This window comes from Anopheles arabiensis, chromosome 2, assembly GCF_016920715.1.
Source record: "Anopheles arabiensis isolate DONGOLA chromosome 2, AaraD3, whole genome shotgun sequence".
In the NCBI taxonomy this organism is placed as follows: domain Eukaryota; kingdom Metazoa; phylum Arthropoda; class Insecta; order Diptera; family Culicidae; genus Anopheles; species Anopheles arabiensis.
The window spans coordinates 99668792-99683276 of record NC_053517.1 but is presented as its reverse complement, the minus strand read 5'-3'; the positions used below and the strand labels follow the sequence as shown (position 1 = coordinate 99683276).

The 14485-nt window shown below is 46.6% G+C and overlaps 1 protein-coding gene across 2 annotated transcripts; it reads right to left on the bottom strand.

The window, feature by feature from the left end:
- Positions 1–4368: 4368 nt before the first annotated feature.
- On the bottom strand, positions 4369–11019 carry LOC120897892. Of its 2 annotated transcripts, none has more exons than XM_040303072.1 (4): positions 10898–11019; positions 8864–9527; positions 5201–8795; positions 4369–5128 (listed from the first exon to the last, which is right to left on the bottom strand). In XM_040303072.1, the coding sequence occupies exons 2-4, from the start codon at positions 9222–9224 to the stop codon at positions 4780–4782; spliced, it is 4305 nt and encodes a 1434-aa protein (XP_040159006.1). In that variant the 5' UTR covers positions 9225–9527; positions 10898–11019; the 3' UTR covers positions 4369–4779. The 2 variants fall into 2 exon arrangements, with proteins under 2 accessions (XP_040159006.1, XP_040159012.1); XM_040303078.1 differs by having other exon boundaries at positions 8864–9585; positions 10898–11017.
- Positions 11020–14485: the final 3466 nt, after the last annotated feature.

Genomic DNA, 14485 nt, shown 5'->3' with positions numbered 1-14485 from the left:
TCATTGTAAATAAGTAGACCAGCGGTCTATGATCAGTGAAAATTTCGAATGTTTTTCCAAACAAATAGGGACGAAAATGTTTTGTAGCCCACACTACTGCTAGCAATTCCTTTTCTATTGTACCATAGTTTAATTCGGCTTTGTTCAAAGCTCTGCTTGCATAAGCTATGGGTTTCCCATTTTTATTTTGTAAGACTGCACCGATGGCTGTTCCCGATGCATCCGTATGTAATATGAATTTATTATTTTCGCTGAAATCCGGAAAGTCTAAAAGTGGTGGATTTATAAATTTTTGTTTAAGTGTTTCAAATGATTGATTACATTCTGGAGTCCATTTGAAAGGAACATTTTTCTTGTGAGCATATTAAGCGGCATACAAATGCTAGCAAAATTTTGTATGTGCTTCCTATAGTAATTGGCAAACGCAATGAATCGTTTAACTTGATCTGCGCTGGTTGGTACAGGCCAATTCTTAATACATTCAATTTTTGCTGGATCAGGTTTTATCCCTTCATTAGAAATGTAATGTCCAAGATAAACCAATTCTTTTTTTAGAAAATGACATTTTTCAGGATTTAATTTTAAATTGACTTTTTGTAATCTAGTAAAGGTAGCAATAAGATTTGTATTATGCTCCTGTAAGTTTTTCCCGAAAACAATAATGTCATCAAGATAAACCAAACATTTTTCTTGATTTAGTCCTGACAAAGCAATTGTCATAAGCCTCGAAAAAGTTGATGGGCTGATTTTAAGACCCATAGGTAATCTTGTCATCTGATATTGGCCCGTTGCTGTGGTAAATGCTGTTATTGGCCGGTCCTCTTTATTAAGTTGAACTTGGTAGTATCCTTGTGACAAATCAAGGTGCGAGAAATATTTGGCACCAGCCAATGAATCAATTACTTCCTCTATATTAGGAAGTGGAAATTTATCATCTTGTATAACTGAATTTACTTTCCGATAATCTACTACTAGCCGCCATTTTTTCGTATCATTTGATGATTTTTTAGGTACCAATAAAATAGGGCTATTCCAGTCGGATTGAGCGGGTTCAATTATGTTCTCATTCAGCATTTTATTAATCTGTTTTTCTGTTTCACTCTTCTGAAAATATGGCAACCGATATTGCTTTGAATAGCTTGGTGTTACATTAGTTTTTGCTTTAATATTAGCTTGAAGACAGCTTGAAGGTTTAAGAACGTCATTATTGAGACAAAAATATCGTTAAATTTTAAACACAATTTTGAAATCATTTTTCTTTCATCATCTGTTAAATGTGCTAAATTTAATTCTTTAAGAAGTTGTTTGGCCCTGTCAGTATTTTCATCGTTTCTTTTAAATTCAATTATATTATAAGCTTCAGCAGGTTGAATTATTGGTTTAAAATTTTTAATGGAAGTTGGTTTGTTTGAAAAATTAACTAACTTAACAGGAAGTTTCCCATTTATTGGTGTTGCTAAACTGTTGGCAACAAAAACATGTGGCGATAATTGTTCACTCATTATTACAGACATTTCAGTTGTATCTGTATCAACATATGTAAGTAATTCAGTTCTTGCAGGTATATGAAAATTATTATAATATTTAGGTGGGGTAAAAGAAATTTTCATTTTAGAAAAATCAAAAATAGCATTAAATTGTTTTAAGAAATTGGTACCAATTAACCCATTAATATCTGACGGTAAATTATTTAGTACATGAAAACGAATAGGATATTTATTATTATCAATAGTTATTGTCGTGTCGATATATCCCATAGTTTGAGTATTGCCATTAAGGCCTCTGACCATAAACTTATTATGAGGATTAATATATACATGGTTGGGAATACATCGTTGTGCAATAATGCAACAAGATGCTCCGCTATCGATAATAAATTGGATTTTTTTTGAAAAAAGGTGACCAAAAATTTTAACGGTTTTGATTATATCAAAATCAACGAAATAAATCCAACAAATTTACGTCTTCCTCTTCCTGCGTTGGTGCATCATTGGCTGAAAAGTTTTCGTGTTGATGTGTGTTGTTTGGATTTGACCTATTTGGCAAAAATGATGAACTTCCACGAAATGCATTATTGTTTCCCCTTTGATTTCCTCTTAAGTATCGAAAACCAGATGGTCGGCGATAACCACCTCGGGCTCGCATGGGTGGTCGATTGTACCAGTTTTGTCGATGGTTCCACAATGCATCATGGTTTCCATCATTGTTTTCAAATTCAGAGGAACATTCCAAAGCATCAGAAATCGCCTTGCTTAGTGTGGGAGGATTTCTTGCTTTCAGAAAAAATTTTGTTGTTGGATTGGATAGTCCCCCTATAAACGCACGTATAGCTGTTGTTTCCACTATATTTTTCGCAGAACCTTCCGAAACAAAATTTCCAGCTGAAACATGGGCCGCTGCTAGTTTTGCAGACAAAGCTTCAATTTCTGACCCATACTCGGAAATGTCACGCTTTCCTTGCCTCTTGGTTCCCATCTCGTGTTCCACCGCCAAAGGTGTCATTTTTACAGCGAATTTTTCTTTTAGGAGTTTAAGCGCCTCCTCAATTGTATTAGCAGGAGTGATAACTCCATGTGCTACGCCTGTCAGTGTGGTTCTCAAAAATTTTAAAAAGTGATGCTCATCTACACCTTCTGAATATTCTCGAAACAACTCAACACTTTCTATATAATTCGCAAGGTCTTTTGAATTACCATCATATGGTTTAATTAGTTTTAATCCTAAATTCAAGTCAAGTTTTGTCGTCATTGTCGCGTTTTTGTTTGTCTGCTTGTTGCAAGTGTTTTGTCTGAACACTACCGAACCCACAGCCGCCACCAATTCTGTACTCACCTTCGGTTTTGTTGTTTTGTTTCTGATCGCACTTTTCCGCTCATCCACAGCGCTGCGGGTTGCTTTCTTCATTAGGTTGTCGGTAGACAAAGGCGAGATAGGCTGCTCGCTTAGGAATTTTCACGTAACTGTACACACACTAAAGTGATGATTTGATGATCGACGTTGCGGGAGTTGTTTGTCTTGTCACCAAAGTTTTAGCCTGCTGCACACAAAAGCGATGAGCTCGATGATCCGACGGTGAGGGTGTTCCTCGTATTGTCGTCCAAAATTTCTGCCTGACACACACACACAATAGACAACGAACACGATGATCCACGATGAGGGGCGTTGTTTGTTTTGTCACCACAACTCTAGCCTGATGCACACAAAAGCGACGAACTCGATGATCCTCGGTAAGGGTGTAACTTGTATTGTTACCCAAAACCTCTGCCTGGCACGTACAATAAACAAAGACACGATTGTCACCAAAATTTTTGCCTGTTGCACACAAAAGCGACGAACTCGATGATCCGACGGTGAGGGTGTTGCTCGTATTGTTTTCAAAAATTTCTGCCTGACACACACACACTAGACAACGAACACGATGATTCACGATGAGGGGCGTTGTTTGTTTTGTCACCAAAACTTCTTCTTTTTTTTTTTTTTTACATGCACACTAATACAGCGAACTGGTGTCACAAGAGGGCCGGAACGGCTGCTCTTCACACGTTAACTTTTTTTTTTTTTACACTCAGTAGGCGATGAACTCAGTGAGGCGATGACAGTAACAGTTATTTCGATTTTTTTTTTTTTTTTTTTTTTACGCCAAACACTATTGCTCTGGTTCAATCATGTGACGCATTTTTATATGAACACATTACACCGCACTTTGCTACTGCTGCTCTTTTGATGTCACAATGTAAGAAATATCACTTCTGCACGTATGCCATATTTAGCGTTTTCCCAATATGTTGCTGTTGCTCCTGGCAGGATCGCCATGTTATGTTCTTTCAAAATATATAAACACGATGTGTTTAGTTGGAGCTTGGACGCTAAATCATGCGCAGCGCGAGCTGCGCATTCCTTTTTATTTGAAACTGACCGCATGTCAAGAGCGATAGCTATCGCTTAAACCGTGCACAACGGTTTCAGGTCATGGCAATATTGGTCATAATGCCATAACAAGAAATATATTTGTTCGGAGCTAGTTGTAGAATTTAGCAAGCTGAGGAAAGCACACAAACACATACAGACACGCGTTTAAATGTAGAGGAATATGTTTAGCACGCAAAAAAGCAACAGCAGCAGCAGTAACTAAAAGCTAACCACATCCACCTTGAGGTAAGGGGAGATTAATCTGTAAATGTTTTTTTTTTTTTTTTTGATAGCCTTGTATGGTGTAGTGCGTGCATTATTAACCGTTATTTAACACACACAAAACAAAACCGATCAACAGGGTGCGGAGAGCCGTGAAACAGAGAAAAAAAAGGATCAATAAAGAGGAACTATTAGCAGCATAGAGAAAAACAAATGGCTTCTTTGCATTAACGCGTGTACGATGGAAAGGAAAAATTGACGCAAGTTTGAGTTTATTTTTGCTACGAGAATATATAGAAAATTGCCCTTCACGTGCGATTTGGGATGCCACAGAAGATGACGTATAATGGAAATGTCCTTGCAATGAATTACAACGTTAAAAGGGAACGACTAACACCTACCGAAGGTCTCTTCCCACTTTCGACAGCTTTTGCCCATCGTACAACCCACGAGAACAGTTTGCTTTACTTACAAATCTATCGATAAACAAACAAAAACAAAATACTCACGGCTTGCTCTTAAAGGACAGTTAGTTCATATATCTTCTTAAAACGATTCTAAATTCTTCTACATCCTCTACAGCCGACCGTAACACCGTCCTGTACAATCCTGCGTCGCCCAGTGGTATCAGCTGCCCTGCGCTACATTCTACGGCGCATTGTCCTCTCCGGTCTCGCCCGCCACTGCCGGTTGCTGCTCCTCGAAGCAGTGGCTGAGCGCATCGAAGTGATCTACACTGAATCCACCGGAGCCGGCAGTCAGTTTCTGCTGTCCGAGCGCCAGCATCATACCTGTCGACGACGATTGCTGCTGCTGCTGCTGTTGCTGCACCAACCCGGCAAAGTTGCGCAGATAGTGGTAGAACCGGCTGCCGCGCCTTTCCAGCGACGAGCGCGTTCGCTCGTAGCGACAGATTTGACGCAACAGCGGCTCGTAGTCGCATGCCGTCACACGCGACCGTACCCCACTGACGCCAATGTAGGACGCGATCGTTTGGCTGTGGCATGGAGGTGAATGATTTGCATTAAGACTTTAACGGCGCTTTCAGCTTCACTCGCACAATACTTACCGAGGCTCCTGCTCCACCTTCCGCAGTGCGTCGTACGCTTTGGCACCCATCGCTTTCTCGCCGTCCGTTGCCTTCCGGACGCTTCGCGGCTCGGCGCTCGTGTCCCGCCGCCGGCTGAACCACTCGATCCAGGAGCCTTCCACCAGCGCGTGCCCGATCTCGTTCGCCAGCTGCTGCTGCTGCTGCTCGTCCTGTATGTCCTTGCCGTACCGTATCCGGTTGCGCTGCGTCACACCCCAGCCCGCCTCCGCGTGGCTTACGTTGTCGTACAGCGAGGCAAGCTCCTCGCACAGCAACACATCCGGCGGTGGTGGTGCTCCGTTCTTTGCCACGGTGCTGGCACGCTTTCCAGCGCGCTTCCCTTTACCGCTCTTCTGCAGTGGCGCCGGTGAGGCTGTCACTTTTGCCGCAGTCCGCAGCACCAGCTCCATGTTGCACCAGAGCGCATTGAAATCGACCGGAATCCGGAGCACGATCGATTCGTTCTGGTTGCGCGTAAACAGCTCGTACAGTGTGGCGTGATGGTGCTTCGTGAGCTCCTGGTCACGCTTCGCCACCTTCTTGCGGCTTACGGCCACCTTCGCTACGGAGGAGTTTTCCTCCTCCATCTGTTCTCCCCCATCGTCCTCTTCGCGCGTCTCGTTCAGTGCCGCCGTGTTGAGTGCCTGTGCTTCTTCCCCCTTCTGAGCATCGCGCAGCTCCACCGCCCTGCGAACGCTCGTCACCGTGGAAGGGAAGCGTGCCATATCGCCACCGCTCTGGATGAAGAACTGCAGCTCGTTCAGCGTTTTGCGCATATCCTTCCCGTTGTACGCGTACAGCCGGCCCAAATCGTGCTGGTCGATCGGTATCCGCTCGACGAGCGCCAGCAGCGACAGAAACTTGGCCACGTTCGCTATCCCCGGCGCGACGTACCGGATCACGTTGTTGCGCGCCATGTAGCGCGCCATGTGGCCGCAGGCCGGGTTCGTGGTGGTCAGCACAATCGGACGCTTCGACGTGGCGATCAGCTGGTTGATCGCGCCGAGAAACCCGTCATCCTGGTCGAACACAATGTCCGCGTCTTCGATCAGTATGAGCGACCGCTTTTTCGACCCACTGCCGGTCGTTTCGTTAAACGAAGGGCGTCGCTCGAGGCAGCGGAACATCCCGTTCAGCCCGTTCGCTTTCTTACCCGGGCCTCCTCCTCCCTTCGGGCGTCCGTTCACCATCAACCCGTCGGTGGAGTTGGAGCGCTCCGGCTTCTGGCGCACCAGATGGCTCTGGGTCGCTTCCAGCAGCTCCTGCAGGATGATCTTGCCCTTCCGCCGGCTTGATGCATTGATTTCGAGCACGTTAAAGTTCAGCTCGTTCGCGACCGCGTACACGTTCGAAGTTTTGCCACAGCCGGACGGTCCCACCAGAACGACGTGATTGCAGAGGCCGGGAGTGGACGACGAGCTGTTGCTATCGTTTGACACGAGGAAATCGTCCTCGTCCCGATTGGAGGAGAGAAAGGCGTAGTCGCCTTCGTTCGAGCGCTTCCCACCAAAGGCGCTGCTGCTGCTGCCCTCCTCCTGCCAGAGGGACAGAAACTGCGTCAGCAGGTTCGCAGGTGCAAAGTTGATCAGTATCTGTTCCGCTGTCTGTGGTTTGTACTTTTCCGTAAACAGCAGCTCCCCATTCCGACAGCCGTACGTCGGCTCGATGCATTCGACACTATCGTCCGGCGCTTGCCGGTCGTCCTGCTGCTCCTGTTGCTGCTGCTGCTGCTGCTGATGGTCTTGATAGATTGCGCGGAACTGTTTGTAGCACCGAAAGACGGGAAAGTGCGGATAGCGCTGCTTGTAATCGCGCACAATTTCCTTCACATTGCTCACCTCCGGCAGCTCGGCGACGGCGCCAGCACGGCCCACGTCTTCCTGCTCTTCCAGATCGATCGGTTGGCTGCATTTTTCCAGCGCTTCGTCAAAATCGTCCTCGCTCGCTCCGGTAAACATGCCGAACCGAATCTTCCGATCCTTGACCGAGCCCTTCATGGAGCTTCTTTTCGGTGAATCCAACTCTTCCGGGCGCAGCTTGATGCAGCTACGATCGAAGTTTACTGGCCGGATGGATTCAGCTCCGGCTACCTGTGCCACATGGCTAACCAGCGGAAAGACGGGTGACTCGTTCAGCACGTGCTCTTCGTACGCGGTACGCTTTTCCCTCTCCTGGCGCATCTTTTCCGGTATGCCCGACATGAGAAACAGCTGCCGAGCTCGTGTCTTTTCCGGATCTTCCACCGGTGGTTTCGGTTTACCTCCGGACGAGCGAGCAAACAGCGGCGCCAACTTTACCGACTTTGGCGTCGATGGCCAATCGGTAGGGGCTGCTGGCTTGCTGGCACTACCAGCAGTCGATTCCACACCCCCGGAGGAGGAGAACATTCGCAGCGACGGACTCCTTACCACCTTCATGGCGCTCGGCGACTGTACGTTGATAATCTTGAGCGGTGTCACGATCGGCTGTTTCTTGCTGGTGGCCGTTTTCGGTTCATCCTTCGCCGGGCTGTACTGCTCGAACGCGGAATAGTCCTTGATGCGATTGGCGCAGGACCGCCGTGGACGTGAAGTGGGCTGCGACGGAGGTGTACTCGACTTATCTTCCTCTTCCTTCACAACCGGTGTGGTGGTGCGGGATGCTGGCGTCGTATCCCTCTTACCCAACGACGGCGAGTCGTTCGGTTTGCGTGTTTCCGGCGTAAGCTTGGGGAAGTACCCCAACAGGCTGTCCTTTTTCTTTCTCGGCGAGGAAAGCTGCTCGAGAAACTCACTGTCCGACGCGGTGGCCTCCTTCACGGCGGGCTCTTCTGGCTGCACCGGGACAATTTTCCGAGGCCGTCCACGCTTCTTCGCTATCTGCTCCTGCTTCACCTCCTCCGACTGTGGTGTCTTTGGGCTAGCCTTGTACGGCGGTTTCGCCGTCACCTTCCGCTGCTTCACTTTGGGACGCGCGGGGGAGGCGTTGGAAACGTCCGACACCAAAAAGATCTCGTCCCCTGACTGTGTATTCTCCGAATCTTCTTCTCCCTTGATCTCCACCACCACTGCTTCCTCCTTCACCACTGCTGGCTCGTCTTTTGGCAGCACCTCTTCGTCGGTCAAAACCACCTCCGCGCTCATGTTGCCGATCAGCTTCTTCAGCCGCTTGGCCCGCTTGTTCAGCCGATGCTCGATGTACTCCTCCTCCGCTTCCTCCTGCAGCTTGCGCTTGCCAGCCCCCTTCTGGGCGGCCCACTGCTGAAGGTGCAGGTTGCGCTTTGCCTTCTTTTCGCGGGCCAGCTGCTGCGACGGGCTGAGCTCCCTTGGCTCCCGCTCGCGGCCGGGAGAGTTCGAGCCGATGCATTTGGAGCGTGCCGTCATCATCAGCTGGAAGGCGTTTATTGTTTTGTTCTCCTTGCCTGTCTTCTCGGGCGGTTGACCATTCGTCGCTGGTGATGCGGTACCCGCCGGGCCCGCAGTCGTATGGTCGTGCTTCCTGTCCGGCTGCACTTCCTTTAGGCTATGCTTTGGGGGATCCGTTTTCGATTCCAGTGTGCCATTCTTGTGGCCCTTCTTATGCTGGGATTTGGCACCTAAAAAAAGAGCAGGAAAAACATAACGTTTATATAAAACACAACACAAAAAAAAAGCTTTTCCTCACCCTTTTTCTCTTTGCGATCCATCTTCTTGGCTTCAGTCTTTTCACTCGATCGCTTTGCTTCTTCCGCCACCGCTCCCTCATGTTCCGTAGCAGCCGCCTGCCTTAATCGTGCGTGCTTCTTTGCGTGCTTGCGTTTCTTCAGTGACTTCAGCACCGAGGTCATATTCTCCGCTATCAACCGATCCAGCTCGGGCTTCGACAGCGCCAACAGGGAACTACTGCCGGACGCCGTCGACAGCGAGGAAACGGATGACGATGACGAGGCCGTTGAAGCTGAGGAGGCAAGCGATTCCGGTGTATGCAGCTCGTCGTGGTTGATGCATGACTTGGTACCCGATTCTGTTGCCATCATGATCATCATTGGCGTGCGGTAGACTCTCGTCGTAATCGCGCTGTGCAACACGGGACGAATTCACTGCATAGCGACAGGGGCAAAGGTGGCCAAACTAGCACTACGCAAGGGTTTACGGTTGAGGAAGCTACGTCAGCCCGAACACTTGTTGAACGTGGTACCATCACATGGAAGTGCGTTTAATTTCGGTACACGAGTGCAGCGAGTTTCTTGGCAATGAAGCAATAAACACCAGAATTTCTTCTTCGGACTCCGTTTGACAGCAGGCGTTCGCGCGTATTTTTGTTGTTGTCAAGGTTTGCTGTCAGACAGCTGTTGTCGGAAGGCGAGAAAGAGAGAGCGCAAATGGAGGAGCTATTCGTAATTAAAACTGATATAAGATGGTAATAGACCATTTCTATTAGATTTCTGTGAAAGTTAAGCTTGAGTATATGTAATAAAATAAGCAAAGATAAGTAAAAAAGGGACACTCCTCACATGGCTTTATGCAGTGCATCGAGTGGCAAGGTACGGTTGTTGCGAACTCAAACAGCCGCGTGGATGACAAATCATTCATTCAAACGAAGGGTTGTTTGAATCGGTGCAAAATGCAATATGCTCAGTTTTAGCAAAGAAATTTATTGATCACTGATTCGATCAACAAATTACTTCTAAAATACCTCCTCATAACCTTTAAATCTCTTCATTTTATTAGCAAAACACGTGCTCCTATTATTTTATCCACGTTTCTTACCTACCCCATGCACACAATGCTATTTCACGCTTGTATAACGTCGTATTAAAACACTAATTTAAACATAAAAACATGACAATCGCGTAATTAACCCTCCCACCTCCTACCCTCATTCATCGTCAGCTATAGTTGCTCGAGCTTTATCGAGCTTTATGGCTTATTATAAGATATCGCATATCGCAAACACAACCGCAAACTTGCATTTCCCATTTCCGCAACACGCAACTGGTGCGCGTGCATGCGCGATTTTTTCACGCCTGGCGCCTAGTCGCCAAGCACGATCTGCCGTGAAAAGCTAGCGACCAAAACAAATGCCAATAAGATTGGTGGAATATAACAAAAACGCAAATACACACACACACACACAACTCCGGCATATCGATACCATAAAGTAATCGATCGTCAAGTTTTCCGATCGGGTTTCGCGGTTCACCCGGAGGGGCAGGAAATTTTAAAATACAATTACGAGGAAGAGAACAAAACAAAGAAAAACGAACTCCATGCAAATGTAGCGAATGCATTTTGAAGAAATTTGTTAACCTCTCGCCTGACTGGACACCCATAGCTGACTAAAATGTGTGAAAAAGTGACACTTTTCTCGATGCACTTCGTCAGTTTCCTCGATTTTGCTAATGCAGCGTAGCAGAGTTGTTTGAACTTGCACGGGAAACTATTCGAGAGGGAAAATGATCATTATGCAACCGGAAAGCATAAATGAAAAAAAAACTATCGCGCTTTATGTGCATTCGATACAAGTTCCAGATCACTTCCCCCATCAGCTACAATTCAAATGATAAAAAGAGAGAACAAAACAAAAATAAAATATAAATCGTAAAACTTAGTAGTGCCTTTCACTAAGCTTTGTTACACCTATCATAACACCGCGTTAAAGCGCATTTTAATCGTCCCTTAAAATAAGCACTCCATTGTAGCATTTGGCAAAACTTACCGAAAACAGATGCAATTTTCCCAGCTTTCCTACTGCCCGCGCGTCACTTCACTGTAACAATACGGCACCGACGGGGAAGCCCATCCACTCTGGGGGACGTTCCTCGAGGGAAGTAATGCACACGCTGCTCCAAAACGCAACACAAGATGAACAGTTGAGCAGATGAGTTCGCTAGATACCGAGGGGTGCTTTACTTACATAATGCCGTCGCCGTTGTCATCGCCAAAGTCGTCCGTTGGCAGCGGGCAGCATTGTTTACAGCGCTGTTTAGAGCGCAAATAAAATCCGCTCATCATCAGCTTTCAAACGAGAGAATCTTTCTTTCCTGCCTTCCTGCATCTAACGATCATCTCCTCGCGTTGCATCCCCCAGAGGTACAGATTGTGTGCAAATCGGGTACCAGCAACGATCACGACCGACGGAGTTGTCACGGACGGTCGACAACACACTGGAGGCGAAACGAACGCTTCTACAGCTTCCAAATCAGTTCGGGTTGGTTGCAAATGCATCTTGAACAGTTTTAAATCATTTGTTCAAATCCAAGAGATTTAGGCAGCATATTCCCTTTCGCGCTGATGGCAAGCTAACGAGCATTGTTGTTTCAATTTTGCCTCCAATTTCCAACTTCGATTGCCTGAAGAGATTCAATAGATTACAGAGGAAAAGAAAAGAAATGCCATCGAATACCGTTTACGGTAGGTCGATGGGGAAAAGGTTAGAGACTTTCGCCTCGTCAAAACAAGCGCAATTGGTTTGATCCTCGCAGCGTTTTCGTCAATCATGAGAGCAATCGATTTGTCGGCTTGCTTACTGATAGGCTGTTGTTCATCCTACTGTCAATATAGATGAAGTTGCCTGTGAAGTTTTAAAGTATTTAACTTCTTTGCAGCAAAATTTAAATATCTTGGAGTATCTCAGATCCCAGATACAAATTTAGATGCCTTATTTATGGAAGATATTTGAAGAATTTCTATGCTGCTTCAATGACAGTTTCAAACCAATGTAAGGCCTACATATCAATTATTTATTGATTTTTTTTCAAATTATATACGTTTATATCAACAGTTGATGCAAGATGCAATAGACTCACTCGACTCTACTCTAGATGTACAACGATCACCTGATCATCTTACAATCATCGCCTGTTAAGGTCCTAAAGATTTGTTCTTCTCCATCATCATAGAACTGTGACACATGACATCAAAAAGACTCTACCTGTGATACGAGGGTGTCGCCCTAGAACAGCGATGGGCAAAGTATCGCGAGCCGCATGTGGCTCCTTGGTATCGAGATGGTAGCTCTTTACAGTTCATAAATTTCATTGTTTGGCTCTTCATGTAACACTCTACAAACATTTTTGTAGAATTTGGCTCTTTTGGTCGCAAAATTTACTAACCGCTGCCCTATATGATTTGTGTATAATGTAAACCCTGTAGACAATTACTATAAAATTGTAGAAATATAGTACAATACTGAGAAGTAGCCATTGTACCCAGCGGCGGATCTAACGTTAGGTGGGCTAGGCTGTCGCCTGGGGCCCCGCCGTTTTAGTCGCTAGTCTGTAGTATGAAGTATAAAGTATGAAGTACTAGCGATAAGGGAAGGATGGACGTGAGAGTTCGCTGACGATTCATTTGCATCACTCCCCCCCCCCCCCCCTGCTTGCCATTTATCATTTAGGGGGCCTCAACTCGTCTTACCGCCCAGGGCCCCCGATATCCTTAATCCGCCTCTGATTGTACCTGATCAGTGTTTTCCAGGCTCGGAGATTCGGAGGATCTAGAATTCCTTCCCCGAACTTCTCAAAGTTAGAAGTAATTCAAAGATATATGTGTGTAGAGTGAAAACACTACCAAGTGTCCTCTTCAATCCTCTGTTGCTTCGCCTTTGTCTCGATTAAATCCTCACCATTTACTCAGACGCTACATTTCCACCCAGGAACAGACCTCTAGGTACGCTTAACCCTGGCGTGAAAACATCCCCTCATAGCCATGTAACCAGTAGCGCTGATTTGATTACCGCAAAGCGGAAACCAAAAGCGCCAACCCAAACGCCAGAAACAACAACCATTACAATGTGCCCGCGCGCGCGCGCTTTTGTGTGTGTGTCTGTCAGCCAATAATCACTTTGCCAGATGTCATCACCGTTCGGTTGATTATGTTTTGCGTAATGCCACAGCCAGCGAGCCACACGAAGGAGTACGGGGAAGTGTTTTGCCCTCCCGCAATCCCTCAATCGTCCCTCCATTCCTGAGTGCACACAAATAATGCAAACCTGCTGCATGCAAGTTGTAGCCCCATTGTGTATCGGCCCCCACGGCACACATTATCAGGCGACACGTGAGGTGTGAGGAGCATGATTAATGGTTTCTTTGGCAAACAAACCGCGACCACAATGAAGCAGCAGATGTGCTTGCCGTTGTCTTTAAATAGAATTATTAATTTAAAAACTGCAATCACAAAACAGCGCGGACAACGGATTGATGCGGCACAGGGCAAAACAAAACAACAATCGGTCGGAATCGGTCGGTCATCAGCGGGCACAGTTTATATTCAATTTTCCAACCTTTCCTTCGGGGAAGGCAGCACGAAACTTTCCAACCATCTCCGGGCATCTCCAATAAAGCGAACCACTAATCGTTATGTTTTTCGACCCGGTCAGTCATTGTCCGGCCGCGGGACGCGGACTGTTGTGGCTGGTTTTTGGCCAGCCGCTACCATAACGATCACTGAAGCAGATCATGAGCGGAGCCGAAGGTCCGATTGAATCATAAAATATGCACCCCGTTTACGATGGAATAGAGACGAGCGTATTTTGTTGGCTGGCTTGTTACTTTTGTGCGTTACCGGACTCCATCTGCGGAATGTGCACAGCTGGTACACTGAGGCGCGCACGTGTGCTGGCTCGTGGCTGAAATCTCCCACCATTCTGAGCGAAGAATTGCAGTTCAATATCACGCTGCTCATAAATCATGCTAAACGGCTTCCCTTGCGCAAACCCCCTACCCGCTTTGCTTTGCTTTCGTTCGTTTAGAGGGAAATTTGAATTTTCCTTTCCAATTTTCCCAACCAAATCCATCCTCAAAAAGCCCATCAAAACATGATCGTTGACTGTATGACGGGGAGAGGCGAAGAGGGAAAGGAGGAAAAACATAATTACCCCACCGCCACCACCACGTTCCGGTGTTCCGGGGAGGTGTGCATCGTTCAGTTCCGCGGTGTACTCGGACGGTTCCTTGCGCACGCCATAATTTCAACACACGGGGTGTTGTGGCACACACCGCGTTGTACATTCATCCGTGAGGTAATATTTTTTCCGTGAGTTTCCTCCACTTCTTGCGGCTGTCGTGTTCAATTTTTATTTGGATGCGGATCATTATGCTACCTTCCGAGGCGATGCGAGGCACCGTGCTGGTGGAAGCCATTTTTCCGTACGAGTAATCCGCTCGATCGATAAGCAATGCACTCTTTGATGCTTTTGGAGGAGACCAGGGATCTTGGGACAGTAAGTGAAAAGCACCAAAGCTAGTGTAGGATAGTACACTACTTCATCCACGAGTGGTGCAGATAATAGAGCACGTACGGAACA